This window comes from Cervus elaphus, chromosome 12 (assembly GCF_910594005.1).
Source record: "Cervus elaphus chromosome 12, mCerEla1.1, whole genome shotgun sequence".
Lineage (NCBI taxonomy): Eukaryota > Metazoa > Chordata > Mammalia > Artiodactyla > Cervidae > Cervus > Cervus elaphus.
Window position 1 is genome coordinate 743,883 of NC_057826.1, and position 27,789 is coordinate 771,671.

At 39.1% G+C, this 27,789-nt stretch overlaps 1 protein-coding gene across 2 annotated transcripts in view; it reads right to left on the minus strand.

Moving 5' to 3' along the window:
* The window catches only part of LOC122705177 (protein GOLM2), an 83,647-nt gene that overhangs the window by 12,868 nt on the left and 42,990 nt on the right, over positions 1-27,789 (minus strand). For both annotated transcript variants that reach the window (XM_043920408.1, XM_043920409.1), the window contains exons 5-8: positions 24,632-24,776; positions 24,257-24,337; positions 8,369-8,467; positions 7,367-7,537 (exon numbers count right to left, since the gene is read on the minus strand). In XM_043920408.1, the coding sequence (XP_043776343.1) occupies positions 7,367-7,537; positions 8,369-8,467; positions 24,257-24,337; positions 24,632-24,776 (496 nt within the window). The remainder of the gene's footprint in view (positions 1-7,366; positions 7,538-8,368; positions 8,468-24,256; positions 24,338-24,631; positions 24,777-27,789) is intronic.

A 27,789-nucleotide genomic window follows, 5' to 3' on the forward strand; every position in this document is an offset into this window, starting at 1 on the left:
GATGTTTGTGACAGAATCTTGGCAGATACTCTATCAGATTAAGGAAATTACCTTCTAATGCTAGTTTGCTTAGAGTTTGCTGTTTTTAATAAATACAAGCTGGATTTCCTTAATACTCTGGCCACCTGATGTGAAGAGGTGACTCATTTGAAAAGACCCCGATGCTGGGAAAGATTGAAGGCAGGAAGAGAAGGGGACAACAGAGGATGAGATGGTTGGATGGTGTCACCGACTCAATGAACATGAGTTTGAGGAAGTTCGGGGAGTTGGTGATGGAAAGGGAGGCCTGGCGTGCTGCAGTCCACGGGGTCGCAGAGAGTCAGACATGACTGAGCGACTGAACTGAACTGAAATGAATTTCCTGAAATGTTTTCTTTGCATGTATTGAGATAATCATTTGATTTTTCTTATATATTTGGTGAATGTGGTGAATTATAATACATAGACTGCTTTTCAAATGTTAAATATCCTTGCATTTTGAAAATAAATTCAACATGGGCATTATGTATATAATTTTTATCTATCTCTGGACTTGATTTACTAACATTTTTTTCAAGATTTTTTATATCTCTGCTAATAAGAGGGACTGTCCTATAACTTTCTTTTTTCATAGCATCCTTAGTTTTGCTAACCAACATATGCTAGCTTCATAAAATGAGTTGGGAAGTATGTCTACCTTTTCAATTCTCCAAAAGATTTCATGTTAGATTGGTTGGATTTCTTCCTTAAATGGAAGAATTCACCAGCAAAACCATTTGGGCATGAAAATTTCATTAAGGGAAAGTTTTAAATTACAGATTCAATATTTCAGAGGGATATGAGACTATTCAGATTTTCCTCATCTTCTTGAGCCAGTTTTGTATACAGGTGTTCCTCTAGGCTATCATCCATTTCTTCTAAATTTTCAAGCAGCGTTTCAAATATTAACTTATAATCACTAAATGTCCTCTAATATTATTATCTGTAGGATCTATGCTAATACATTCTTTTTCATTCCTCATATTATTAATTTGTGCCATCTCTTTCTGTCTTGATCTGTGCCAGGGGTCTTATTTTCACTAGTCTTTTCATTTTGTGATTTAATTATCAACTTCACATAATGATCCTGAATTTAGTAATCTAGTTAAACTCTATTACTTAAAGCAGCATCTCTTTTGGGATGTGGTAAGACTTTTGATTACCTATTCAACTTATTTAATGTTATTGGTTTTTGTTCAGGCTCTTAAATCTTAAGTTAATATTTGTAATCAATTTTCCAGGAAACTATTAATTTGATCTAAGTTTTCAAATTTATTGTCAAAGTTTTAGAATATTATTTATCTTCTAAATAGAAGAAAATGAAGATATTTTCTTCATTAAATATCACTAGGGGTATGTTAAAATTTTTTTTCTTTCCTAATTATTCTTTATTTTCCATTGCCTTTATGACTGCTCTTGTCTTTATTGTTTTCTTCCTTCTACAGTCTTTAAGCTGCTCAAGGGTCAACCACAGTGTGAGAAGGGAGTGGCTGACTTACCAAGCGAGTAGGGACATGAAGAAGGGCTCGTCAAAGAGGCGCCAGCAGAGCACGGCTTTCAGTACAATCAGGGGTTTGCCAGAAAGAGAACAAGAAGAGGAAATAGTAAAGAATTCTTCCAAAACTTCAAAAGTATTGAGGAGGTGGTGAAAAAAATATAGTGGAAAAACAGTGAACCTGAAGATAAGGGACCTAAATAATAGTCCTGGTACTTCTACTATTTGCCTCAAGTAAATTAAACTCTGGATCTAGTTTTTCTTGTCTACAAAATGAAGAACCCACATAACAGTGGAGTCTCAAACTTTAACGTAAATATAAACAAGGTCAGGGTGGAGTTTGAAATCTTCTCAGCCGTCACGGGAGGTGTGGGTGCTGCTAGTCTAGACTAACAGGGACTACACTACCTCTAAGGGTCTGTTAGGGAACTGCTCACCAAAACCACCCACCATGGCCGTGCATGGCAATAAGAGCTGGCGCAAGCAGTCTCACCACCAGAAGGTCCAGTGAGGAACATGATGCTATCACGGAAGACTAACCGGAAGATTTTGGGAGCGGCTAAAAGGAGGGAGGTGACGCCAGTTCGTAATATGTCCTGCCAGCCTTCCAGAAACCCTCCTGCTAGAAACCAGCCTGACTGAGAGATGCGTGCACCTTCAGGAAAGGCCCTGGATCAGACTGATTGTGGACATGGGCAAGATCATTAGTCAGAAACAACTAGAAAGCTAAAACCTGAGACTATAATCCACGTGGCAGAACACTTCTCCTGGGCTCCCTTACCCTGATGCTCTCTGCTTGAGCTCCCCTTTCCAATAAAGTCTTCTGCTTTGTCAGTACCTGCATCTTCTCGGACCGTTTATTTCCGAGTGCCAGACACAAGCTCAGGCTTCCCAGGCGGCGCCAGTGGTAAAGAACCTCCCTGCCAAAGCGGGAGATGTTAGAGACATGGGTTTGATCTCTGGGTGGGGAAGATCCCCTGGAGGAGGTCATGGCAACCCACTCCAGTGTTCTTGCCTGGACAGAGGAGCCTGGTGGGTCACGGCGTCACAAAGAGCCAAGACACGACTGAAGTGACTTACACAGCATATTCCAGAGACCAAAGAACCCCCTGGTGGTTAAAAAAGTGAAAATTTAGTGGTGTATATATGGCCAAATAAGATAGATGGTTTTCTATAAAAGAAATGAAGATTCTCATAAGTCAAGATGGATATGCTTGAATATACACAAATAAAAACCTACCGTGTTAAATTCAGCTAAGTTGTGGGATACAAGCTCAACAAACAAAAATCAGTCATAATTGGAGAAATGTGGAGGAAAGGGAACCCTTATGCACTCCTGGTAGGAAAGTAAATTAGTGCTACCACTATGGTTTCATGTAGAAAACATTATGGAGGTTCCTCAAAAAATTAAAAAACATCCTACGATCCAGCAATTCCATTTTGGGTATTTATCTGAAGAAAATGAAAACACTAACTTGAAAAGATACATGCACCTCCATGCTACATTAGCATTACTTACAATAGCCAAGATATGAGAACAACCTAAGTGTCCATTGGTGAATGAATGGATAAAGACATTGTGGTATACATGTGTCATGAAATATTATTTAGCCATAAAAAAAGAATGAAATCTTGCCATCTGAAACATGATTGAGCCTTGATGGCATTATGCCAAGTAAAACAGTAAGTACCATATGATCTCTCTTCTATGTAGAATCTAAAAAAAAAAGTAAAACAAACAAACAAAAATAAAACTCATAATACAAAGAATAGATTGATGATTGGCAGAGGCTGGGGTGGGGGCATAGGAGAAATGGGTGAAGGCAGGACAAAAGCAAAAAAGAAAAATGTATTTGATGTAAAATACTCATAAAAATTTTGAGTCATATTCAAAATACTAACTTAAATATGTTTATATAGGCTAATATATATGACATAAGTATATTTTATAGTATATTTAAAAACAATGATTCATACCTATTATTCTAAAAGAGTGAAAATAAAATACATTCTAAATCTTTAAAATGAACCCAAATATTAGCATATTCTTAGAAATTTGCCTTAAAAATTTTAAAACCAAAAGCCAAGGGAAAAAAAAATCAGTCATATTTCTATGCATTAGCAATAAACAATCTGAAAAGGAAATTAAGAGGACAATTTGAATTACAGTAACATAAAAAAGAATACAATGCTTAGGAATAAATTTAACCAAGGGGGCACAAGACTTGTCCACTGAAAACTACAAAAAATTGCTGAAAAAAATTAAGATACCCTAAAGTAATGGAAAGACATCCTATCTTTATGGATTAATAGACCTAATATTGTTCAGATGACAATCCTCCCCAAAGCAATCTACAGATTTGATGCAATTCCTATTAAAATCCCAACTGTCTCTTTAGTAGAAATAAAACAGCAGATCCTAAAATTTAGATGGAATTGTCAGAGATTCCAAAAGTCAGAATAATCTTATAATGAAGGGCAAAGTTGGAAAACTCACACTTCCCAATTTCAAAACTCACTACGAAGCGACAGTAATGGAAACTGTGCTGCTGGCGTGTGGCACCAGTGGGGCAGGACTCAAAGTCCAAAGTAAGCCCACGCACGCGTCGCCCAGGTTCTGACAAGAATGCCAAGACTGCTCAGCGGAGAAAGAGGGTCTCTTCAGTGAACAGTGCTGGGACAGCTGAACACCTGTATACAGAGTATAACTGGATCCTTACCTCACACCATATATAAATATTAACTTAAAATACATCAAAAACCTACATATGAAAGCTAAAACTATTATTGTGGTGACCATTTTGCAATGTATACAAATGTTGAATCATTATGTTGTACACCTGAAACTAATAGAATATTGTAAGTCAATTATACCTCAAGTTAAAAAAAAAAAAAAGACCAGAAGCTATAAAGTCCTTAGAGGAAAACATGACCTTTAATTTGGCAAAGATTTCCTAGACATGACACCAAAAGCATGAACCACAAAAGAAAAATAGATGTATTGGACCTCATCAAAATTAAAACTTCATGCATTGTAGGACTCTCAAAGTGTGAAAAGACAAACGCTAGAACAGGCAAAAACATTTGCAAATCATATATCTGATAAGGGGGTTTAGTATCCAGAATATATAAATAATGCTTAAAACTCAACAGCAAAGAAAGCAACCCAATTTTAAAATAGGCAAAGGACTTGAATAGACATTTCTCCAAAGAGGATATACAAATGGCCAACAAATATATGAAAAGATGATCAATGTCATCAGTCATTAGGGAAATGCAAATGAAAGTCACAATGAGATACCACTTCACACATGATAGGATGGCAACAGTGAAAACAACAACAATGGAAGATGTTAAGTGCTGACAAGGATGTTGAGAAACTGGACCTCTCATATGCATTGCTGATGGAACTGTAAAATGGTGCAGCTGCCGTGGAAAATAGTTTGGCAGCTCCTTATAAAGCAAAACATAGAATTACTGATAACCCAGCAATTCTACACCTACGTACATAACAACACTTAAAGAAATGGAAAACGAGTGGTCAACAAAAACTTGTAAATAAATGTTCAGAGCAACACTAGTCACAGCAGCCAAAAAGTGGGAACAATCCAAATGCCCATCTATGGGTGATTGGATAAACAAAATGTATTCATATAATTGAATGATATCCAGCCATAAGAGGAATGAAAGTTCACATGACTGAACCTTGAAAACATCATGCTAAGAGAAAGAAGCCAGACAAAAAAGGCTACATACTGCATGATTCCATTTACATGAAATATCCAGAATAGGTGAATCCATAGTCAGAAATGAGGTCAGTGTTGCCAAGGACTGTGGGTGTCAGCAAACGAGGAGGGACTGCGTAATGGGCACAGGGTTCTCATCTGTATCAATGAGCACTTTCTGGAACTAGAAAGCAATCGTGATGACTGCACAACTTTATGAATGTACTAAATATCACTGAATTGTGCACTTTGGTGAATTTTATATGCCTTTTACCACAAATTTAAACATTCTCTAACGACACTGTGAAACTGTTCTAGAGAACAATCTGACAATTTGTAACAGGGGCTATAAAGTTAGTCAAGTACTTTGCAAATTCAGTCAAGAGATCATACTTATAAAAGAACACTCAAAGTAGAAGCAGGAAATAATTTGAAATAAAAGGTAATCATAGTCATGACTGCTAACATAAGACACTATGAAATAATTTAAACAATCAATTAAAGAGCAGAGCTAGGCAAACTATTATTATTGCCTAAATACAATGGCATATGTGTATATATCTTCATGTGTGTATGTGTATATATATATATTTAATGACAACTGCATAACCATCTGATAAGTTAAAACACATGTAAGAAATAATGTCAAAGTAAATCACAAAACAGTGCTCACACTGATTTCAACTCTCTCTGTATATATTGAAAAGAATTCAGAATAAGATTTTAAAACTCTTTTACAAAGAAATTGTAGGGAATTCCCTGGCAGTCCAGAGGCTGGGACTCCGTGCTTCCACTGCAGGGGGCATGGGTTTCATCCCTGGTCAGCGAACTAGGAACCCGCATGCCACATAACATGGCCAAGAAAAAAACTTGTAGAAAGTAATAATTTTCCAGTCACTCTACCCAAAGACTGGTTGGGAGGTAACAGAGTGATAACAATTTTTACAGAATAAACTATAAGTAGAAGAAAATCTTAAGTGATCAAATCAAGATATTTTATCTTGGTAAGATTCTGACCTTACCATAATTCTTTTTGTTGAGCTAAAAAGTTTTGAAGCCAATCCTCCAACAAGATTTGGAGGAAATATTTTTTCAACTGTATTTAAAATGTTAGCCATATTCTTGTAATCAAAAACATTTTTTACATAATATTTCAGTCAAGATACATGGATAGGCTTTAAAACATCAAGGAAGGAAAATCAGTTAAATGTAAATAAACTATATGTTCATATAGATGCAAAAATATGAATAATTGTCATAAGACCAATTTAAAAATGTAACACTGTGCAGTTCTCACCATACAATCAACCTGTGTACAAGTAAAAGCCTAAACACTGCTCTGAAGGGTTGTTGCCATGGAAGCCACCCTTAAAAGTAAACAAAAGCAAACTGGAGCTTTCAAACATTCTGTCTATTTAGAAGCTGAAGGGAGGAAGGTTTAAATAGCAGAAGCAGTGAAAAGTACAATTTGATAGAGCTGGCCTGTTCCTAATTCTGTCAACTACCAAAATTTTTTCTTCTATATCTTGAAAACCTACCAATTAGAGAATTATGCAAACAAACAGGTATTTTCCACTTATCATAATCAATATCTCTGAAACAATTAAGCAGTCAAATCTTATTACCCAGTACTATGAATCTGTTCCATTTTTTTTCAATTCTCTCCTAAAACCTAAATGAAGCAAATCGCAACTGGAAGGAATGGAAAAGCAAACAGCATTGAGCCTTCTACCATGCAGTCTTTATCGCTTCCAGAACCCATTTTTCAAAACTCTATCTTCTCTCTCTTCTAATCAAAGTTTCATTTAGCTTAACAAAATATTATCTTTTCTCACTTCTCAAAAAATTTTCACATTCATAAGAACTGATAGCATTTTAAAAAATTAACTCACCTGAATTTTTTTTTAATACTGGAGAACAAAAGAAGCTTTTGAATGTGTTCTTTAGAATATGTAAAACCTACTTTTCTTTAAAATTTTACTACCATCATACTTTCTCTTTATATGTGTAAAACTTTACTATACATTCATTTGTTAGAGATTATAATAATGAAGACGCTAATTGAGCCTTGCAAATAAATATATTTAAAGAAATCTTTTCAGCATAATACTCATCAACTGATTCTTACTTTGCTTCAATTTATGGAAATCACCAGCTCGATCCTTGGTAGCCTGCTTTAGAACTTCTGCTTGAATTCTGGGTTCACTCTCCAAGTTAGGGCCTGGAATTAAACGCTGAAGAGGATTGGAAGGGTTCTGTTTCGAAGTTCTAGAGTTTCCATTGTGGTTTATATGAGAATCTATGGCAAAAATCATCAAATTAAGGTCATAGTTTGCAGAAAATTTTCATAAGACCTACTTGAGAAAAGTAAGACACACTGTTATCTGATACTGGGTTAGCAGGTAGGTTTTTTTTTTTCAAGCTTTATTTTATTTCTTTAATCAAAGCTTATAACCAATATGATTTTAGTTGTGTGACGTTTACTGACCATTCCCAGGTAGATATCTTTAGTACTGATTATAAACTTATACACCAACAGGATATATTGTTTTTCAGTCGCTCACTCTCTGAGACCTCATGGACTAATGTAAAGGCAGTGATATCTGTATCTTCCCTCCAAATTCTAAATTGCTGTCAGAAATCTCCAAAATCCATAAGGTTTTTAGAATTTCTAGTCTCAGTTTTACAGGAATGTTCCCTTAAAATAAGAATTGATATGAATAAAATCCATTGTAATAAACTGAGTAGGTATTCAGTAGAAAACAAACAGAGAAGTATAGAGTAGGTAGCTCAATACAGATGGGTCTCCTAACTTCTAGAGGCCTCTGGGAGATACACTTGAACACATTCTGAAGAAGGTAAATACATATACACCAGCAGTACTGAAAGGGAAGGCAGTCCAGAGTGGCAGAACAAATAATTCTTCTGCTCTTATTAGTCCATTAGACAAAGTTAATTTTATAATGATTTCTCCCTGAGCTTTTATCAGTCATTTGACAATACATAACGTTAACTAGAAGAATGAATGATACTTCACTGTGCTGCTAAATGACATGTTTTATTCCCTATATAACAATACATAACTAGTATTTTGATTTTCAAATGGAATTTTAAGAATAAGACTTCATACCTGGAACCATATTTGGGGAGAGAGGTTTTCCAGTTGGAAGATGGGAGATTACTTGATGACTTTCATATTGAGAAAAGGAAACAGGGGGTTTCTTTAAAGCTAAAAGAAAAAAAAAAGATCTGTATTATTCCCAGTGATACTATGGTTTATAAAAACCAACCACCATGAATCTATTTACACTGCATTAATCCTATGATGCTTATTCTAATTTTGTAATCCTTATAGTTGGTATATTAATAATTTATGGTTACTAATTGAAATATTGTACCATCCATCACAGATTTTGGTGATCAATAAATCTGACCAGAATACAAAACATGAATTCTGTCTTGTTCACCACTACATCCCCAATACCTAGAATAGTGCCTGCCATATAACACGAGCTCAATTAAAATTTGATGAATGAATAAATAAATGAATCTCTTCAGATACAGTGAAAACTTTTTATAGAGATTGTATAAATAAAAATTGACATTTATAGATTACACAAAGCTATGAGAATATGCTATTCTAAGTTGCTCAGATTTTAAATACAAACTAAGTATGACTGATGCAACAAGTTGAGATTTTATTTTTGAAGAGGGAATTTTTAAGTTTTGAACAAAAAGTTTTACTAGCAAAGATGTACATACTTAGAGTTGGGATTCTCTTCTCCCGTAAGAAATGAAGGCAACAGGCAAACAGGTTAATTTTCACTCATTCCACCACAACCTTGGGCAGCTTAATGTGACAGAAAGGCAGAGAACAAGATGAAAACTACAGAGAAGGGAAACAGATAAAGAGGGGAAAAACTGAAAGTCATCTATGAACTTCCAGATGTTCAAGCTGGATTTAGAAAAGGCAGAGGAACCAGAGATCAAATTGCCAAAATCTGTTGGATCATTGAGAAAGCAAAAGAGTTCCAAAAAACCATCTACTTCTGCTTCATTGACTACACCAAAGCCTTTGACTGTGTGGATCACAATAAACTGTGGAAAATTCTGAAAGAGATGGGAACACCAGACCACCTGACCTGCCTCCTGAGAAAGCTGTATGCAGGTCAAGAAGCAACAGTTAGAACTGGACATGGAACAGACTGGTTCCAAATCGGGCAAGGAGTACGTCAAGACTGTATATTGTCACCCTGCTTATTTAACATATATGCAGAGTACATCATGAGAAACGCTGGACTGGATGAAGCACAAGCTGGAATCAAGATTGCCAGGAGATATATCAATAACCTCAGATACGCAGATGACACCACCCTTATAGCAGAAAGCGAAGAACTAAAAAAGCCTCTTGATGAAAGTCAAAGAGGAGAGTGAAAAAGTTGGATTAAAGCTCAACATTCAGAAAACAAAGATCACGGCATCTGGTCCCATCACTTCATGGAAAATAGATGGGTAAACAGTGGAAACAGTGAGAGACTTTATTTTGGAGGGCTCCAAAATCTGCAGATGGTGACTGCAACCATGAAATTAAAAGACGCTTGCTCCTTGGAAGAAAAGCTATGACCAACCTAGACAGCATATTAAAAAGCAGAGACATTACTTTGCCAACAAAGGTCTGTCTAGTCAAGGCTATGGTTTTTCCAGTAGTCATGTATGGATGTGAGAGTTGGACTATAAAGATAGCTGAGTGCCAAAGAATTGATGCTTTTGAACTGTGATGTTGGAGAAGACTCTTGACAGTCCCTTGGACTGCAGGGAGATCCAACCAGTCGATCCTAAAGGAAATCAGTTCTGAATATTTATTGGAAGGACTGATGTTGAAGCTGAAACTCCAATACTTTGGCCACCTGACAAGAAGAACTGACTCATTGGAAAAGACCCTCATGCTGGGAAAGACCGAAGGCAGGAGTAGAAGGGGACGACAGAGGATGAGATAGTTGGATGGCATCACAGATTCAATGGACATGAGTTTGAGTAAACTCTGGGAGCTGGTGATGGACAGGGGGTCCTGGCGTGCTGCAGTCCATGGGGTCGCAAAGAGTAGGACACGACTGAGCGACTGAACTGAACTGATCTACAAGATACAGTTAGTGTCCCATTTTATTCTTCTAAAACTTTCGTGTGGCAGATACGGTGCTTTGTGACCCTATTTCATTTTATTTTTCCTAGGCATAGAGGAAGATCACCCTTCCTTATGGTTATGGGCCATGAAACTGGGTTTAAGCTATGAAAATGTAAGTGAAATTGAATGTGCCATTTCAAAACATGCCAATAAAATCTCCTGCACAAATCAACTACAATCTCTTTTCCCTTCTGCCACGAATTCGGAGGCTACCTATGAAGATGGTGGCATCAAATAATGTAAGAAGACATAGCTTGGAGGAGAGCTGCCAAGAGAGTCATCCACCCTGCATCACACTGCAAAGTGAGCATTTACATAAACAAAACTGTACTGCTTTAAGGAGCTGCAATCTGGAGATTATTTGTTAATACACCACTGCCTTGTCAATCCCATCTAATATACTTGGGTTATTTTCATAATCCTCAAAGTATGTTTCAGTGACTGTATTTCATCATTTATTTTTTTTCATTATTTATTATGTATTTATTATTACACAGATTTCCCCAAATTTAAGGGCCCAAGAAGCTTAAAATCCGCTCTAATATAGCAACCCATTCAAAGTTACAGAAAGTTGAGGTTTTTTATATCTCACTGGGTGCCCATTTCCTTGTTCATATTCCCAGCCGCAATGCTCAACACCCACATCTGTACATAAGACAACTAAATAGCAACAACCAGCCAACATCTTTAGAGAGCAGTACTTTGAAAGCCTAACAACACAATTTTGATTTGCTAACTGACTCTGAGGACACTAAGCATCTAGTAGATATATTGGAAAGAGGAAGTCAGTCACAATCTACAAATTTGTTGATCACTGTTGGACCCTAGCTAGCCTCAGTACTATAAAACCAAAAGACAAGACAGGGTACTTTCAAGATTAAATAAGAAGTGATCATACATGTTACATGTTCTTAGTTTATTTAATAATCCCTCCTGCTCAAGAACAAGCTGACTATTTAGAGGAGAAACTATGCAAATTTAGATAAGTAGAAAAAACTGGATTAAAAAGAGCCTTTATTTACGGATTTGATACCTGGTTGGGCAACTATGCGATGCAGTGCAGCCAAAAAACAAAAACCAGCCTTTATACAACATCTGGAAGAGTTTAGAGCTGACAGACAGGCGCATCTGCTGACACTGTCGGCTCACTCCCACACCACTGCCACAGCTGACTACAGCAGCAAAGCGAGCCCCCTGCATTCTGGGCTCCCTGGGACGGTAAGGAGGGCAAGGGCACCCGCTCCAGCGCTCTTGCCTGGAGAATCCCATGGACGGAGGAGCCTGCTGGGCTGCGGTCCATGGGGTCGCTAAGAGTCGGACACGACTGAGCGACTTCACTCTCACTTTCCACTTTCACACACTGGAGAAGGAAATGGCAACCGACTCCAGTGTTCTTGCCTAGAGAATCCCAAGGACGGGGGAGCCTGGTGGGCTGCCGTCTATGGGATCACACAGAGTCGGACACGACTGAAGTGACTTAGCAGCAGCAGCAGCAGCAGCAGGACATATAAAAGCTATGTTTACATGAGACAGCAGCCTATCAAGTGGACAGTTGTGTTATGTCTAAAAAATCAATGTACACACCTTAATTTTAAAACACTTCATTGTTGAAAAACACTAACCATCACCCGAGGCTTTAGCAAGTTGTAATCTTTTTGCTGGTGCAGGGTTTGAAATATTGCAAGAGGTACCAAAATGCGACACAGAGACATGAAGTAAGCAAAGGCTGCCGGGAAAACGGCACTCGTAGATTTGCTTGACACCGGGTTGCCACAAACATTCAATTTGTAAAAAACACAGTCTGTGAAGTGCAATAAAGCTAAGCATAATAAAACATGGTTTGTCTGTACTAGAAACCACACAGTCATCCCTCAGTATCCGTGGGGGACTAGTTCAGGACACCCCTAACCCCCATGCTAAGTCTCTTAGTTCTCTTTATCCACGGTCCTCTATCGGAAGATTCACACAACCGGAGTGTAAACAGTACACAGTCCAGGGCAGGGTGAATCCATTGACAAATCTGAGGACACAACTGTGGCAATATGGAGCCTTGAGAGTGTGACACGAATTACTACATTTCTATAAAAGTTCAGAAAAGTAGAGAAGCAGGAAGAAGTGCAAAACGAGCTGTAATTCCACCACTTAGAGATAAGCACTGCTGCCTTTTCAAGATTATGTTTTGTTTTTTTCTGTATATTACATAATATACCTTAAAATTAGGATACCATCATATACACTATTTTATAATCTGATTAATATTTTATACATATTTTTCTGTGCCATCTCAATTTCTTCTGTAACATTCCTAAATGGTATAATAGTATTGAATCAAAACTTCCAATTTAATAGGTTTGACTTGAAAGATCTGGGTAAAGGATTGCCACAAGGACTTCAGAGTACGATCTGCATCAGCTAAGCTAATGGGTGGACAGATTTTTTACTACTGAGGAAAAAGTAATGTGTGTTCTGTAAACACTTTGGGTTTTATGCTTTTACTTTGACTTTTTTGTTTATTCTCCTAGAAAAGTTCCTTTAAAAAAAACTCCAGTCTTAATTCTTTTTTTAGGGGAAAGGTGATTTATTTACACCCAAGACAAGATAGAGGCTTTCCCAGAAGGCAGAATTATTAGCTACAGTTAGTGGTACAAAAAATAGTGAAGATCTAGAAAATTACTAATGGACCTGGACACTTAAACTAAGACTGCTAATCTTGCTCTCTAATTCTGTATAGAGTTCTTCAGACTTTTTTTCTATACATATACAAATATCTAGTTTTTCCTCCACAAAAATGAGATTCTATTGTACTTGCTCCCTTCTAACCTGCTTTATTTCATGAAAAAATCATAGGTATATTGGGAATTCCCTGGCAGCCCAGTAGCCAGGACTTCACACTTTCACTGCCGAGGGCCCAGGTTCAATCCCTGGTTGGGGAACTAAGATCACACAAGCTACACAGTATGGCCAAAAACAATCATAGCTATACTCATATGTTAATAAAAATTAGTCAACATCATTTTTTTTTAAGGACTGCATACCAAATTTTATGGATAGAACACATTTAATGACCTAATAAGCTTATCTGTTATATTTATATGGTTTTAAATTTATCATTATAAATAATTTTATGGTGAGCATTCTTGTAACTAGATTAAATTCTTAGCTTCCCCAGTGGCTCAGAGGGTAAAGTGTCTGCCTGCAATGCGGGAGACTTGGGTTCAATTCCTGGGTTAAGAAGATCTCCTGGAGAAGGAAATAGCAACCCACTCCGGTATTCTTGCCTGGAAAATCCTGTGGATGGAGAAGCCTGGTAGGCTATGGTCCATGGGGTTGCAAAGAGTTGGACACGACTGAGCAACTGAACAACAACAAAAATGATAAAACTTGTTTAACCATAAAGACAGTATACAAAGCCCCTAGAGCAGATAGCTTTTATCGTACCACTATGATATTGGGCTTTGTATTTTTTTTTAATAAAGGAGCGGAATCAATTTGGAAATTCAATCATTCAACAATAGCTATTTATTAAGTGTCTACTATATGCTAGGGCTTCCCTGGTGGCTCAGTGGTAAAGAATCCCCCTACCAATGCAGAAGATACAGGTTCAATCCCTGGGTTAGGAAGATCCCCTGGAGAAGGAAATGGCTACCCACTTCAGCATTCTTGCCTGGGAAATCCCATGGACAGAGGACCCTGGCGGGCTATAGTCCATGGGGTTGCAGAAGAGTTGGAATGACTTAGCAGTGGACAAAACAGACCAAGTTATAAAACAACAAATGAATTAATAAGTATCTATAGCATAGAATGCAGATGTCATAGTAAAAATGTTATGCATAAAGTAAAATAGGGATGTGTGATAAAGGGACGTGTAATGACGACCCTGCATGCAGGGCAGCAAAAGACACACAGACGTAAAGAACAGGCTTCCAGGCCACGTGGGAGAAGGCGAGGGTGGGGTGACGTGAGAGAAAGCACTGAAGCATGTCTATCACTATACGTAAAATCGATGACCAGAGCAAGTTCATGTGTAAGGCCGGCAGGGCGCTCAAAGCCGGTGCTCCGGGAGAGCCCGGAGGGGCGGGGTGGGGGATTCAGGACCGGGGGACACGTGCACCCGTGGCTGACTCACGTCAACGTGTGGCCAAAACCAGCACAGCACTGCAAAGTAATCAGCCTCCAATTAAAGTAAATCAACTGAAAAAAAAAGAGTAGTGGATGTTCTATTTTAGATGGTTTGGTCAGGGAAGGCATTTCTGAAGACCGCTCTGGGCAGAGGTGGGAGTGAAATGTGAAGAGTATCTCAAGCAGAGACCAGCAAGCACAAACAAAGGCCCTGAGACAGAAGCGTGCGCAGAGGCTCTGAGTAAACAAAGGAAAGCCCTGAGACGAAAGGAGAGAAATGAAGTCAGAGAGGAGAGCAAGGCCCAAGTTAGAGATGAGGAACAATAAACAAACGTCAGATAGGGGAGCAGGGGGCTGAGGGCTGGGATGAAACTGGCAATTTCAAAGGAAGCAACAACAGTACCGCTTATAGCAACAGTAGCCCCCATTTTCTGACTGCTGAGTGTGACCAGGCTCTATCTCATGCAACTCTCAGAGCCAAGGGAGGGAGGTAGTGCCTTTCACAGATAAGGGACGGAAACTCACAACAGCAGAGATGAGGCGTATCTACTACTCGACTTAAAAATTCAAAGTAGTTATTTCTGAAGAACCTGGCTGATAAGCTTACAAAAGGTAATAGGGAAAAAAAGAGTAACAGGAAGTTTAGGGTTAATCCTCCTCAACCTCTCTGCTAGCTCTCAGCTGCAGCCTCTACTGGGAGAGTCAACAAGAAACTGGCCTTGCCTTTCACTCTCATTTTCTTATTTCAGTGGCAGAGCAACAACCTTTAAAATGTTCACACTCCTAGACTGCTGACTGACAGGGCTTCATAGTCCAGTGCCTGTGCAGAAGGAATGGCACTCGGAAGCAGTGGTGCTCAGCTCTGGCAACAAACAGTTTTACAGCCACCACCCTGACACCAGCGTCCCAGCTGGCTCAGGGGTAAAGAATCTGCCTACCAACGTAGAAGACGCGAGTCGGATCCCTGGGCTGGGAAGATCCCCTGGAGAAGGAAATGGCAACCCACTCCAGGATTCTTGCTTGGGAAATCCCATGGACAGAGGAGCCTGGTGGGCTGCAGTCCATGGGGTCGCAAAAGAGGTGGACACCATTTAGCAACTAATACAGCAACCCTGAATACACTGAATACAGGTATGGTACCCAGGAAGCTGTACCTATTAATAGTTCCAAAGGCGGTTCTGTTGCACAACTAAGAGAATAAAAGACAGAATAAAAAGTATGGGCTTTGGCGTTAGACCAGGGTTCAAATCATGGATCTATGATTTACTAACTGTAAGACTCAAGTGCCTAGTTTCTTAAAGCCTGAGGTTTCATCTGAAAAAAAGGAATAATGCTATTTTCCCTACATGATTTAAGTGAGAATATTTGCTAATAGATTATGACAGATGCCTGGAAAATAGTAGGTGTTCAACATATACTAAGTTTTTAGAGTTGTCAAAGTTAAGCATTTATCATTAAAATGAAAAAAGAATCCGAGATTCAGGTTGAAGGAAACAAAAACATTTAAATGTAAAACTACCAGCCCTAACCAAATTATTAAGCCTCCTGATTACAGAGTTTGCCACACTCAGGAATCCTGACGAATGTTTACTTATAGTAATGTTTTTGGAACTTCATGAAATTCTGATCAATAATTACCCATTAAAATATTAATTCTGAAGCATGAACATTAAATTCAAAACAATGACGCAACATTCTTATTTTGTTCTGTGTACATGAACAGATATAGCATGCTTGTAACTGCTCAAATATTGGCCAGTGAGGCCACCTCAGCCCTCTAAGAAACATACATACATGTCTACAGAGACCCATGTTCTCATATGGCTCTGTAGACCTGGTCTATGAACTGAAATTCTTTCACACTGAAAAATCCATTTATGTAATTTGAAAAAGTAATATGAATTTCTACTGCTACCCATGACATAATAACTAGTATTGGGCTTATCTTCTCTCACATCCTGAACAATTCTTAATAAAGACAAAATAGATACGCCTACTGTTTTCAGGCACTGGACAACCAGCAGTACAAAACCAATCCTTGAAAGAAGGGACACACATGAGGTGAACAGTCTCAGTAAGTAGAGGAGGCAGACTGGGTTGCTGAGGTGGCTGGAATTCGTAGGGCAAAACACTACAGAAAAAGGAGCTGTGTGCGGTGAAACAGTGCAGGGTCTTCACTAGGCATCTTACACATTCAAATGAGATGCTACAAGCACAACTCTGAGTGAAAGGCCACGTCCTCAAATAACAAAATCAACACTGACCTGCCCTTTTTCTCCTCTCAAATATCACTGTAATGATCTCTCTTTTTTTTTTTATGCTCTCTTTTTAATATTCTAAAAATATTTATGTTTTAAATAGGTATTTTATAAAATTACCTTATGAAAATTTGAAACCAACATTCAAAAGGTTTTCAAAAGTCATGTAATGAAAAGACACCTTTCTATCACTGCCCTCAGTCTTCCGCAGAAACAGGCCCAATGGCCGATTCGAGCAGCACTAACCAACAGGACTTTCTGCAGTGGTGGAGACATCCCACACCCGCGCTGACACAAGAGCCAGGAGCCCAGTGACTGTTAGCTGCTTGACACGTGGCCAGTGTGAGCGAGGAAGCGAAAGTGTTGTTTCACTCGGTTTAAGTAAGTAAAGTAAGTAAGTTAGTCTCTCAGCCGTGTCTGACTCTCTGCGACCCCACGGACTGTTGCCCACCAGGCCGCTCTGTCCATGGGATTCTCCAGGCAAGAATACTGGAGTGGGTTGCCGTTCCCTTCTCCAGAAGATCTTCCCGACCCAGGGAGTGAACCCGGGTCTCCCACATTGCAGGCAGACGCTTTAACCTCTGAGCCACGAGGGAAGCCCATTACTCAGTACGTGTGATCAGCGGCCGATGTACTGGGCAATGCAGACCTAGAGAATCCTCTGAGAGCAGTAGTTTTCTAGGCTGGCTACATAATACAATCACTTATGAAGCATTTAAACATTCAGAGACCTAGCTGCCTCTCACATTAAAGACACAATAAACATCTCTGGAGTGGGACCCAAACATTGGTCATTATTTTTTTTAACTTATCATGATTCCAACATATAGCCAAGGTAGAAGTCTTCTGTTCTAGAAAATCACTTATTTTATAAATAGAGTAGCTCTACCTAACATTAGAAAACCAAAAGGAGTTACTTTTCTGTATAAATTATTAAATTAGAAAAGAGCTTCCAATTGCTTACGTACCTAAAAAATCTTTGTATCTTTAAGGAGTTTTCCCCCATAGTAAATCATTAGAGGCAATTTTTACTGAGTTTGAGTAAATTTCCAAGTAAGATGTAAGGTTTTCCTTTCTATTGATATGCATAACATGGAAAAATATTTGCATTGCATACTGTTAAGGAACTCTTAAAAATCAGTAAGGAAAATACCAATAATCCAATAGAAAAATAGGCCAAAATGATTACCAGGCAAATTACAGAAGGCAACAAAAATGGCCAATAAAAATATGAAGAGATGTTTAATGAAATTAATACCAAGGCAAATTTAACATATCATTTCAGATTGGCAAAAAGTTTAAAGTAGAGCAAACCCAAATATTAGCAAGGATGTGGATGAACAAAACTCACGTATCACTAGCAGAAATGTAAACTGATATAAGAATGGTAAAGGTGAAGATACCCTTAAAGCAAGAATTTTACTTCTAGAGTCACACCCTTGTGCTGGGCTCTGCGGCCACTGTGCTGGGAGCTGATTACAGATTAACAGGCTGCTGGGCTGCCGCTCTCGGCCCTCAGTAGCTGGGCAGGGCGCAGGACAGCCAGGTCAACAGCAGCCTCACCTTTTTATATCAGTGTACTAATCAAACACTAGAAGTATCCAGAGACTCTCGTGTGCACAAGAAAACATGTGTCTAGGAATGTCCACTGTACTACCTATTTCAAATAACAAAAAACTGGAAGTGGCCTGTTTATCACATATGAATAGATAAGTGATGGTATATTTATATAGTAAAAGAATTATTATAACTGTTAAAAAGTCATAGGTATAATACAGGCAAGTCTCAAAAGCAAAATACTGAGGGGGAAAAACAAGCTGCAGAATAATACACAATAAGACATCATTTACTTATTTATTTATCTCTTGGCTGCACCACACAGCATGTGGGATCTTAGTTCCCGGACTGGAGGTCGAATCCACACCCCTTGCACTGGGAGCATGGAGCTCTAACCACGGGACCACCAGGTAAGTCCCAAGACATCATTTACTTACATTTTAAGGAGCTAACAAAACAACACTTTGTAGCTTTATAGATGTTTACAAATGCATTAAAGTCTAAAAAGAAAAAATGTATGGAAATTGATATACACCAATCTCAGCATAGTGTATCTTCTATATATATAGTGTGTCTGGAGAATAGATATCTGGGAAACAGACATCATAGTGTATCTGGGGCAAAGAGACAGGATCGGGACCTGAACGGGACACACGGAGGCTTCAATTTATCGGTTGTCTTTTTTCTTTAACAATAATATCAATAACAGAAATACCTGAAACAAATGTGGCAAGATGTTACATTATTTTTGTGTTTTTTAATTTTTAGAGAGCAGTGGATACTTGACTATCCATTATATTATTCTCTATGTTTTTCTATATGTTTGGAATGTTTCTAAATCTAAAACTGCAAGACTCCTGTAAAATCTTGTCCAAACCAACATTAGAAACAAACCAAACCCATTAAGATTTGGCTCTCTGTCTCTGGAAGCTGAGAAGCTGAAGCACCAAGAATCACGCTGACCGCAGACACGTGCTATATCCCCCTCGGCCATTTCAGAGTGACGAGTCAGCAGTGCTCTGCTACAGTCTCTAGTACAGTCCTGGCTATCGTAAACAAAACTGCCATTAACAAAGAGTCGGTTTCTAATTTACAAGGATGTGTTCTTTTCTCTATTTCCTCTGTGGGATTATTGCTCTGTAGGCATTAGGGACTCCACATACACACCAGAACTTGTACTGGTATAAAGAGTTATTACATAGATTACTTCAGGGAGGAAAGACAATACTCAATAAAAGGAGTGACTAGGAGATAAAAATATGTTTCTAATGATACAAACTAATCATGGCAATCACAATGGCAGCTAGGATTGGTCATATATACAGCCCAGGCTGAACACCAGGCACTACTCTTGGTGGTGGTGGTGTAGTTGCTAAGACGTGTCTGACTCTCTGCAACCCCATGGACTGTAGCCCACCGGGCTCCTCTGTCTATGGGATTTCCCAGGTAAAAATACTGGAGTGGATTGTCATTTCCTTATCCAGGGGATCTTCCCAATCAAGGGATCAAACCTGTGTTTCCTGCTTGGCAGGGGGAGTCTTTACCACCAAGCCTCTTGGTGCTTTACATTTAAACCTCGCATCCACCCTATGAGGTTGAAACTGTTACAATCCTATTTCATTGATAAGGATAAGGGCAAATAAATGGTCACATGCCTGTGAAAAGACAGAGCCAAGGGTCTGAATCCAGCAGTTTGACTCTAGAGACCACCGCCCCACTGCTAAGGGTATTCTGGAAAGTCAACCGCACACATGTATTGGGACCGTGGGTGTGCAAGGCATGCGCATGCTGCCAGCTCAAGGTGCAAAGACACAGCACGGCTTCCCTTTGTGTTTGCTCCGGCAGACTGTACAGCTCAGAGTTTCTTTTCACCAGTGACTGTATTAAAATAGTCTTTATACTCAAAATACTTCTCTAAATAATTAAGAGTAACTGTTACAAACAATGATTTTCAAAGCAAAGCACCAATAGTCCAGAGGTTCAAAATTAATCCAGAAGACTTCTGGTTCCTGGGCCTGCATATAAGGAGCTTAGAAGTTGCCACTCTATCCTAACAACAAGGAAACAGCTAAAACAGGCTGAAAAATCAACAGCTCTTCTGGGTCCGTAAGAAAGAGAAAGACACAGGGCAAATTGCTACCATCATATTAGAGAGACAGGCAAATACAGGGAGTCTTGGCTTACAGGAGAGACTAATGACTGCCACAGAAGCCAGGCCATGTAGGGAAACCTGAACTGTGCCTGGTTAATTGCCAGAGGCTCAGTATGGACAGCTCAGATTTAAAACTCTAAGGGGCTCAGTCACAGAGGGGCTCCCACAAAGCTAGGGAATTTACCTCCAGGAGCTCAAGTAGATTCCCAGGTAAATACTGGAGAAAATTCCCTGAGGGTTGTGGGAGGGCAAAAGGAAACAAAGCACTCTGCTCTTAATAAGGTCTGCCCTTTGCAGAAACTAGTTAAACAGCGCCTAACTTGCTAGGGCATTATCAGAGTCTAAGTGACCTATGGAAGGAAAATAACCAACTCTAGCTCACTTGAGCCACCGTGTCCCATCTAAGAGGGGAAGGAAAAAACTGAGAAACACTTGTGAAGTTCAGAATCCAGAGGCACAGGCTCACTCAAAGACTGAGAGCCAGTCGCAGAACTAGAGAGTGCGTCCCCTCTCCACACCTCACTGCCGCCTTAGAGCAGGGCCGCTTCCCTGGTGTGTGTATCCTGCTGAAAGTGAAGGTGAAGTCGCTCAGTCACGTCCAACTCTTTGCGACCCAGTGGACTGTAGCCTACCACGCTCCTCCGTCCATGGGATTCTCCAGGCAAGAATACTGGAGTGGGTTGCCATTTCCTTCTCCAGGGGATCTTCCCGACCCAGGGATCGAACCCAGGTCTCCGGCATTGCAGGCAGATGCTTTAACCTCTGAGCCACCAGGGAAGCCCCGTATATGCGAGGCGCACTGAAAAGCACGAAGCACAATCTGAAAAGGGAGTGAGCTTCCGAACAGACACGGCAGGGACGCTGGAATTGTCACACCAGGAACTTAAAAGAACTGTAACTGAGATGCTAAGAACTCTACTGGATAAAGCACAGCATGCAAGAATATAAGGGCAGTGAAAGTACAGAGATAGAAATCCTAGAAAGAATAAAAAAGAAATACTAGAGATCAAAAATACTGTAACAGAGATGAAGAATGCCTTTGATGGGATCAGTAGTAGACTAGACAAAACTGAGGAAAGAAGCTCTGAGTTAAAGGATTTATTGATAGCATCCTCCAAAACAGAAAAGCAAAGAGGACAGAGACTGGAAGAAAACAGAACCAAATACCTAAGACAACCATAAAAAGTGTAACATGTGTAATGAGAATACCAGATGGAGAAGAGAGAAAAGAACAGAAGAAATATTTGACATATAATGACTGACAATTTCTTCCAAATTAATGTCAAACACCAAACTACAGATCCAGGAAGCTCAGAGAACACAGAGCAAGATAAATGCCCAAACAAGCAAACAAAAAGACTACTTCACAGCATATCATTTTCAGATTACAGAAAATCAAAAGTAAAGAAAAATTAATCCACTGGTGCACTGTTGGTGGGAATGTGAATTGGTGCAGCCACTTTGGAAAACAGTATGGTGGTTTCTCAAACACTAAAAACAGAGCTACCATATGACCCAGTAGTTCTCTGCAGGGTAAATATCCGAACAGCAAAAACACTCATTTGAAAAGATACATGCACCCTAATGTTCATAGCAGCATTATTTACAAGTGCCAAGATATGGATGCAACCTGAATGTCCAAAACCAGATGAACAGATACAGAAGAGTGGTGTGCGTGCACACACACACCCACACCCACACCCACACATACATGTGCACACATAGAGACATGCACGCACGCACACACCCACACACATGCACATACACACCCACCCACGTGCATGCACACACACATGCACATACACACCCACACACGCACGCGCACACACACCCACACATGCAGACATGCACAGACACGCACACACATGCACACGCACGCTCACACACATGTGCACACACACACAAACATGCACGCGCGCACGCGCGCGCACACACACACACAGGAATACTACTCAGCCGTGAAAAGGAAGGAACCTTTGTCATTTGCAGCAACATGTATGGACTTGGAGGGCATTATGCTAAATGAAGTAAGTCAGACAGAGACAGATAAATACTGGATGATATACTTACATGTGGAATATAAAAATTACAACAAACTAGTGACTAAAACAAAAAAGCCACAGAGAAGCAGACTCAGAAACAGAGAACACACTGGTAGTCACCAGTGGGGAGAGGGAAGAAAAGGGGGCCATATGAGGGTAGGTGGGAAAAGACAGCTATTTTATGGGATTATATGAAATCATGTGTGAGACTTTTGAAAATTATAAAGCACTATAGAATTTAAAGAACCTTTCATTTAATTTTTAAAAAGTAAGCACAATATAAAGAGATTCATCAACCTAACACTCAGTGAGTCTAGGACTAGGGTAAGTACTGAAAAAATTCAGAAGAATACATGGTCCTTGCCCTCAATATTTCCTTAACATCTAAGCCAGTGGTTCTAAAACATTAGCAAAGACCAAAGTCACCTGGAGAGCTTGTTAAACTACAGACTGTTTGGCTACATTCCAAGAATTTCTTATGCTGTCTCTCTGGAATGGGACCTAAGAATTTGTGTCTCTATTAAATAACAAGTTCCTGGGTAAGGCTGACACTGCTGGTTCAAGAACCACACTTGAAGAATCACTGGATGACTTCATGGCCTTACAAAAAACCATGCTCATCCTTACTCCTTATTTATAAACCATGTTCTTGCTCTCGCCCTGAACTTTTCTTTGAGGGAATACACTGTGAACTGGCAACTCAAAAGAAAATAGATATGAAAGACTTTGAGAAGATAGCAAAACTACGCAAAGGAAAGGACTAATTGTTTTTGCCTTAAGAGTCAAGCATGTTTGAACTTTTTCTTGATGACTCAGAGTTATTGCTCAACACAGTTATGCTATGTTTGAGCCATTTATGTTTACTAAAAGTATGTGTGGTTTATTTCTTTCAGGCTAAATGTTCCTAGGTTGCAGTGTTGTTGATATTCATTCATTCATTTGGACCTCAGACACTCAGCAATTTCAGTCACAAACAATGACCTATAACCATAGAAATAATCACAGAGATTGAAAAGGAATGAAAACAGCAAAGTTACTTCCTATTTTTCACCATAATAAACTGGAGTCAGCATGGAAGGGTATCTATGATAGCTAAGAAACATAGAAATGGTAAGAAAAACAGAGAGACATGAAAAAAATTGATGCGATTAGGACAGCAGCAGTGATACAGACCAAATGGAAAGAAAGATGCAGACATATTAATGAAGAGACATACACTGAACAGAAGTGGCCATAAAAGTAGGAAAAAAAAAAAAAAAAGTGAATAGGCTGTTTAAATTACAGGGTGATTAACTGACACGCCAAGTCCTAAAAACCTATATAAGGGTATTACTCTGCCGTATTAAACAACACTGCAATCTAGGAACATTTAGCCTGAAAGAAATAAACCACACATACTTTTAGTAAACATAAGTAGCTTGAACATATAGCATAATGGTCATGAGCAATAACTCTTAAGTCATCAGGAAAAAGTTCAAATATGTTTGACTCTTCAGGCAAAAACAAGTATTTTATACACTTTAGCAAAATTTTCCATAAAAGTTATATCCAAAACAATTATATTCTGGGAATTAATGGGTAGTTAGTTAACTGGAAATATTGGTCCCCAAGATATATATGACTTTTCTCAGGTATTACTCACAAAAACAACAGAGTCTCATGAAAATAAGATGACTGCTTCAGTTAAAATCTAGTAACTTTTACTTACCAACAGGAACATCTTCAGCTTTTGCAAGGTCATTCTCTTCTATTCCAGGCATGCCTGCATCACCATCTCGTTTGATTTGTTCTGCTCAAGTAACAAAAATATAATTCTGTAATTTTCCTTACATACATTGAAGGAATGTAACAATCAGTTTGTAAAGCAATGGGCTCCATGGAATGAATATCTATAAATCCTGCTTTCAACATAGCTATAACTCCATAGACTTATTATTTTTTCTTCTCTGTTAAAGGATCCAAATTTGAAACAGATACCTAAACATAATGGAAGTAAAATCAAACAATATTCTTTATGACTGAAAATATTCACTTCAAAGTGAGAAGAAGTCAATGCCCTCTTAACACAAAATACTAGTAATACCTTTTCCGCGTGGGATATGATGGCTTGAGGGCTCTTCACTCTTGCCTGCACCATTCTCAGCAACTTCTGGAATGTTTTTAGGCACTGCATGATTGTCCGTATCCAATTCGTTTCCACCTTTTGATTCAGACTTGTGGGCCTCTTGCTGTGAGATTAAGATTTGCTAACAGTAAGTATTTTTCAGCTCCAAATGCTAAACTATTGACACAACTAAACATTAGTTGTGTTAACTAAATATTCTGAAACAGTTCATTTTTTTTGAATTCCATACCACGGGTCCAAATTCCAAACACTTAAGAGACTGGAGAAGGCAATGGCACCCCACTCCAGTGCTCTTGCCTGGGAGATCCCATGGATGGAGGAGCCCGGTGGGCTACAGTCCATGGGGTCGCTAAGAGTCAGACACACCTGAGCGACTTTATTTTCACTTTTCACTTTCATGCACTGGAGAAGGAAATGGCAACCCACTCCGGTATTCTTGCCTGGTAGGCTGCCATCTATGGGGTCACACAGAGTTGGACATGACTGACGTGACTTAGCAGCAGCAGCAGAGACGTGGGATATGATATTATTTTTTGTTCAGTTTTTATACCTGATATGAAGTCAAAGAATAAGTTTTTTTAAGTCTCTAAATTACAACAAATGGCCTAAAATGTTAGGCAGAGATAATGCCCTTTGGCTATGCTGAGAGAGTGACCCTGTCAGAAGACAGTCTTGCTGAGTGCTGGAGGTGGCTGCAGAGGCCTGGGGGCAGGGTGGGTTCTGTACGGCATGTTTTAACCAAGCAGGAGAGCAGACAGCAGGAGGCTGGCACACAGGTGCCCCCTCAAGTAGGATTGATGGCTACGGCACTGTCGGGCTCTTCTCCAAGCAGAAACAGCAAGGGTGGAGAAGAGGCAAACTTCTTCCCCGGTAACCAGCCACAGAAGCCCTGCAAGGACGGCAGGACGGTACGCAAGCTGGTGCCCCCTGTGAGCTACCTCACCTGACTACACCGCCTCCTGGGAAGCTTGACTCTGCAGGTTACGATCAAGCCTGATTCAGTTCTTTGGGGACCCAGTTTTCCCTTATCCTGGTTGAGCTGTCTCACAGAAAACTGGAAGAGGGACGGAATCAAGTACACATGCTTGGGTTGCCATATTAGTATTTAATGCATAATAATATTAACATTAAATGCTTTGTCAACTCTAAAGCACTGTGCAATGCAATCACTGGTAACATTATAAAAAAACAACAGTACTACAAATCTACAGGAACTCTAGAAAGACAAGAGCCAAATGGTAAGAATTTGTCACAATAAAGAACTGGCACTTAGACCATCAAGTATTCCAGTGTACCAGGCAGATGATGTCAATACTTCTACCATGTCTCATAGTTTGCAACTTGTTTTGAAGCCTATCCTAATAGAGATAAATGAACAGTTTTAAGGAAAACAAAATAAAACTGAGGCTTAAAGAAGTTACGTAACTTGTTCAAATTACAGAGCTGGAGAAGTGTGGAAAGGGATTCAAACCATCCTTCTTACTCCCACAGTGTCTGGGAACTTGGTAAGCTACAGCCAATTCTCAGAGCTTAACTGCTGATGCGTGAAATGATAAACTGAAATTTCTGCACATATCGGTATAAAGGCCAAAGGTCAGAAAACCCATGAGGTACACAACCTAAGCCATCCTGCATCTCTGCATTTTCGCTATAATGCCACAGTATAAGGCAACTTCCATAGTAAGTACTCCACTGCTTTACTATACAGATAAAACAACAAACAAAACTTAAAAGTCAACAAACTACTGGTCCAAAATACTTCTCCATTTAAAACAGTTAACAAAGATATTGTCCTCTGATTCATTATTAATGCAATAGTTTTCTGTGAATGGACAATAATAAATACAATGAATAAAATAGGATGGCTTTCTAAACACAATATTGTTGATTTGGTAAGGAGGCCACTTAGTTCTTTTTTAAATATACTTTTTACTCTGAAATAATTTAAATTTACAGAAAAGTAATCACCAATCACTCAATTTCCCTTAGTGTTAACATCACATTAGCATGATACATTTGCAAAACTAAGAAAACAACATTAGTACATTATTAACTAAACTCCAGCCTTTATTTAAATTTCACTACTTTTTCCATTAAGGCCTTTTTCTGTTCCAGGATCCAATCCAGGATATTATGTTGCATTTATTTAATTTATTTATTTACTTACATTTTTACTACATTACATTTAAGTACTCAGGTCTTCTTCAGTCTCCTCTGTGCTCAGTCATGCCCAATTCTTTGCAACCCCAGGGACTGTAACCTGCCAGGCTCCTCTGTCTAGAGGATTTTCCAAGCAAGTATACTGGAGTGGACTGCCATTTCCTTTTCAAGGGGATCTTCCCAACCCAGGGACAGAACCTGTGTCTTCCACGTGTCCTGCGTTGGCAGGCAGATTTTTTACCACTGAGCCACCTGGGAAACCCAAGTCTCCTCTGGTCTGTAACAATTTATCTTCCTTTGTAATAGCATGAAAGCAGTAAACCAATGAGTGTGGTTGTGTTCTAATAAATTGTATTTCTAGACATTAAGATTTGAGTTTCTTACAGCTTTCCCACATCACGAAATATTCTTTTGATTTTTTAACCATTTTTTAAATGCAATAACCACTTTTGGGAGGCTGATGAGCAGTATGAAAAAAAGGCAGGAGGTTGCACTTAGTTTGCTGACCCCTTCCTTAGAGTAATTTCTAAGACAGGCACGTACTTGGTTAAAAAAAAATCCCTGAACACACATTATGCTTGTTTCTTATAGCTTATAATGGATTTTTTCCTATGAAAAACAACTCAGATTTCACAGAATCAAGTCATGGTAGCTGAAGAACAGGAACTGAGGAAGAGGAGCAGAATGAGGAGCTGGTGTGTCACCCTGGAAAGGCGTCCTCCTAAAAGAACTAAAGGTTAAGCGCCTCCACTGCTCTCCATCTTGCTCCGTTTAGGGCAGGATATTAGTTAGCTAACAATACAAAAATGGGCTAAAATAGAAGAGCACAAAGAGAGAAAGACACTTGCCAGGAGAAAGGAAAAGGCTGACATACGTGCTTTTGGGGGAAGAGAACAAACTTACCGCCTTATTTATATACTGGGCTCATAATACCACAACTGCAACAGCAAGCCTCT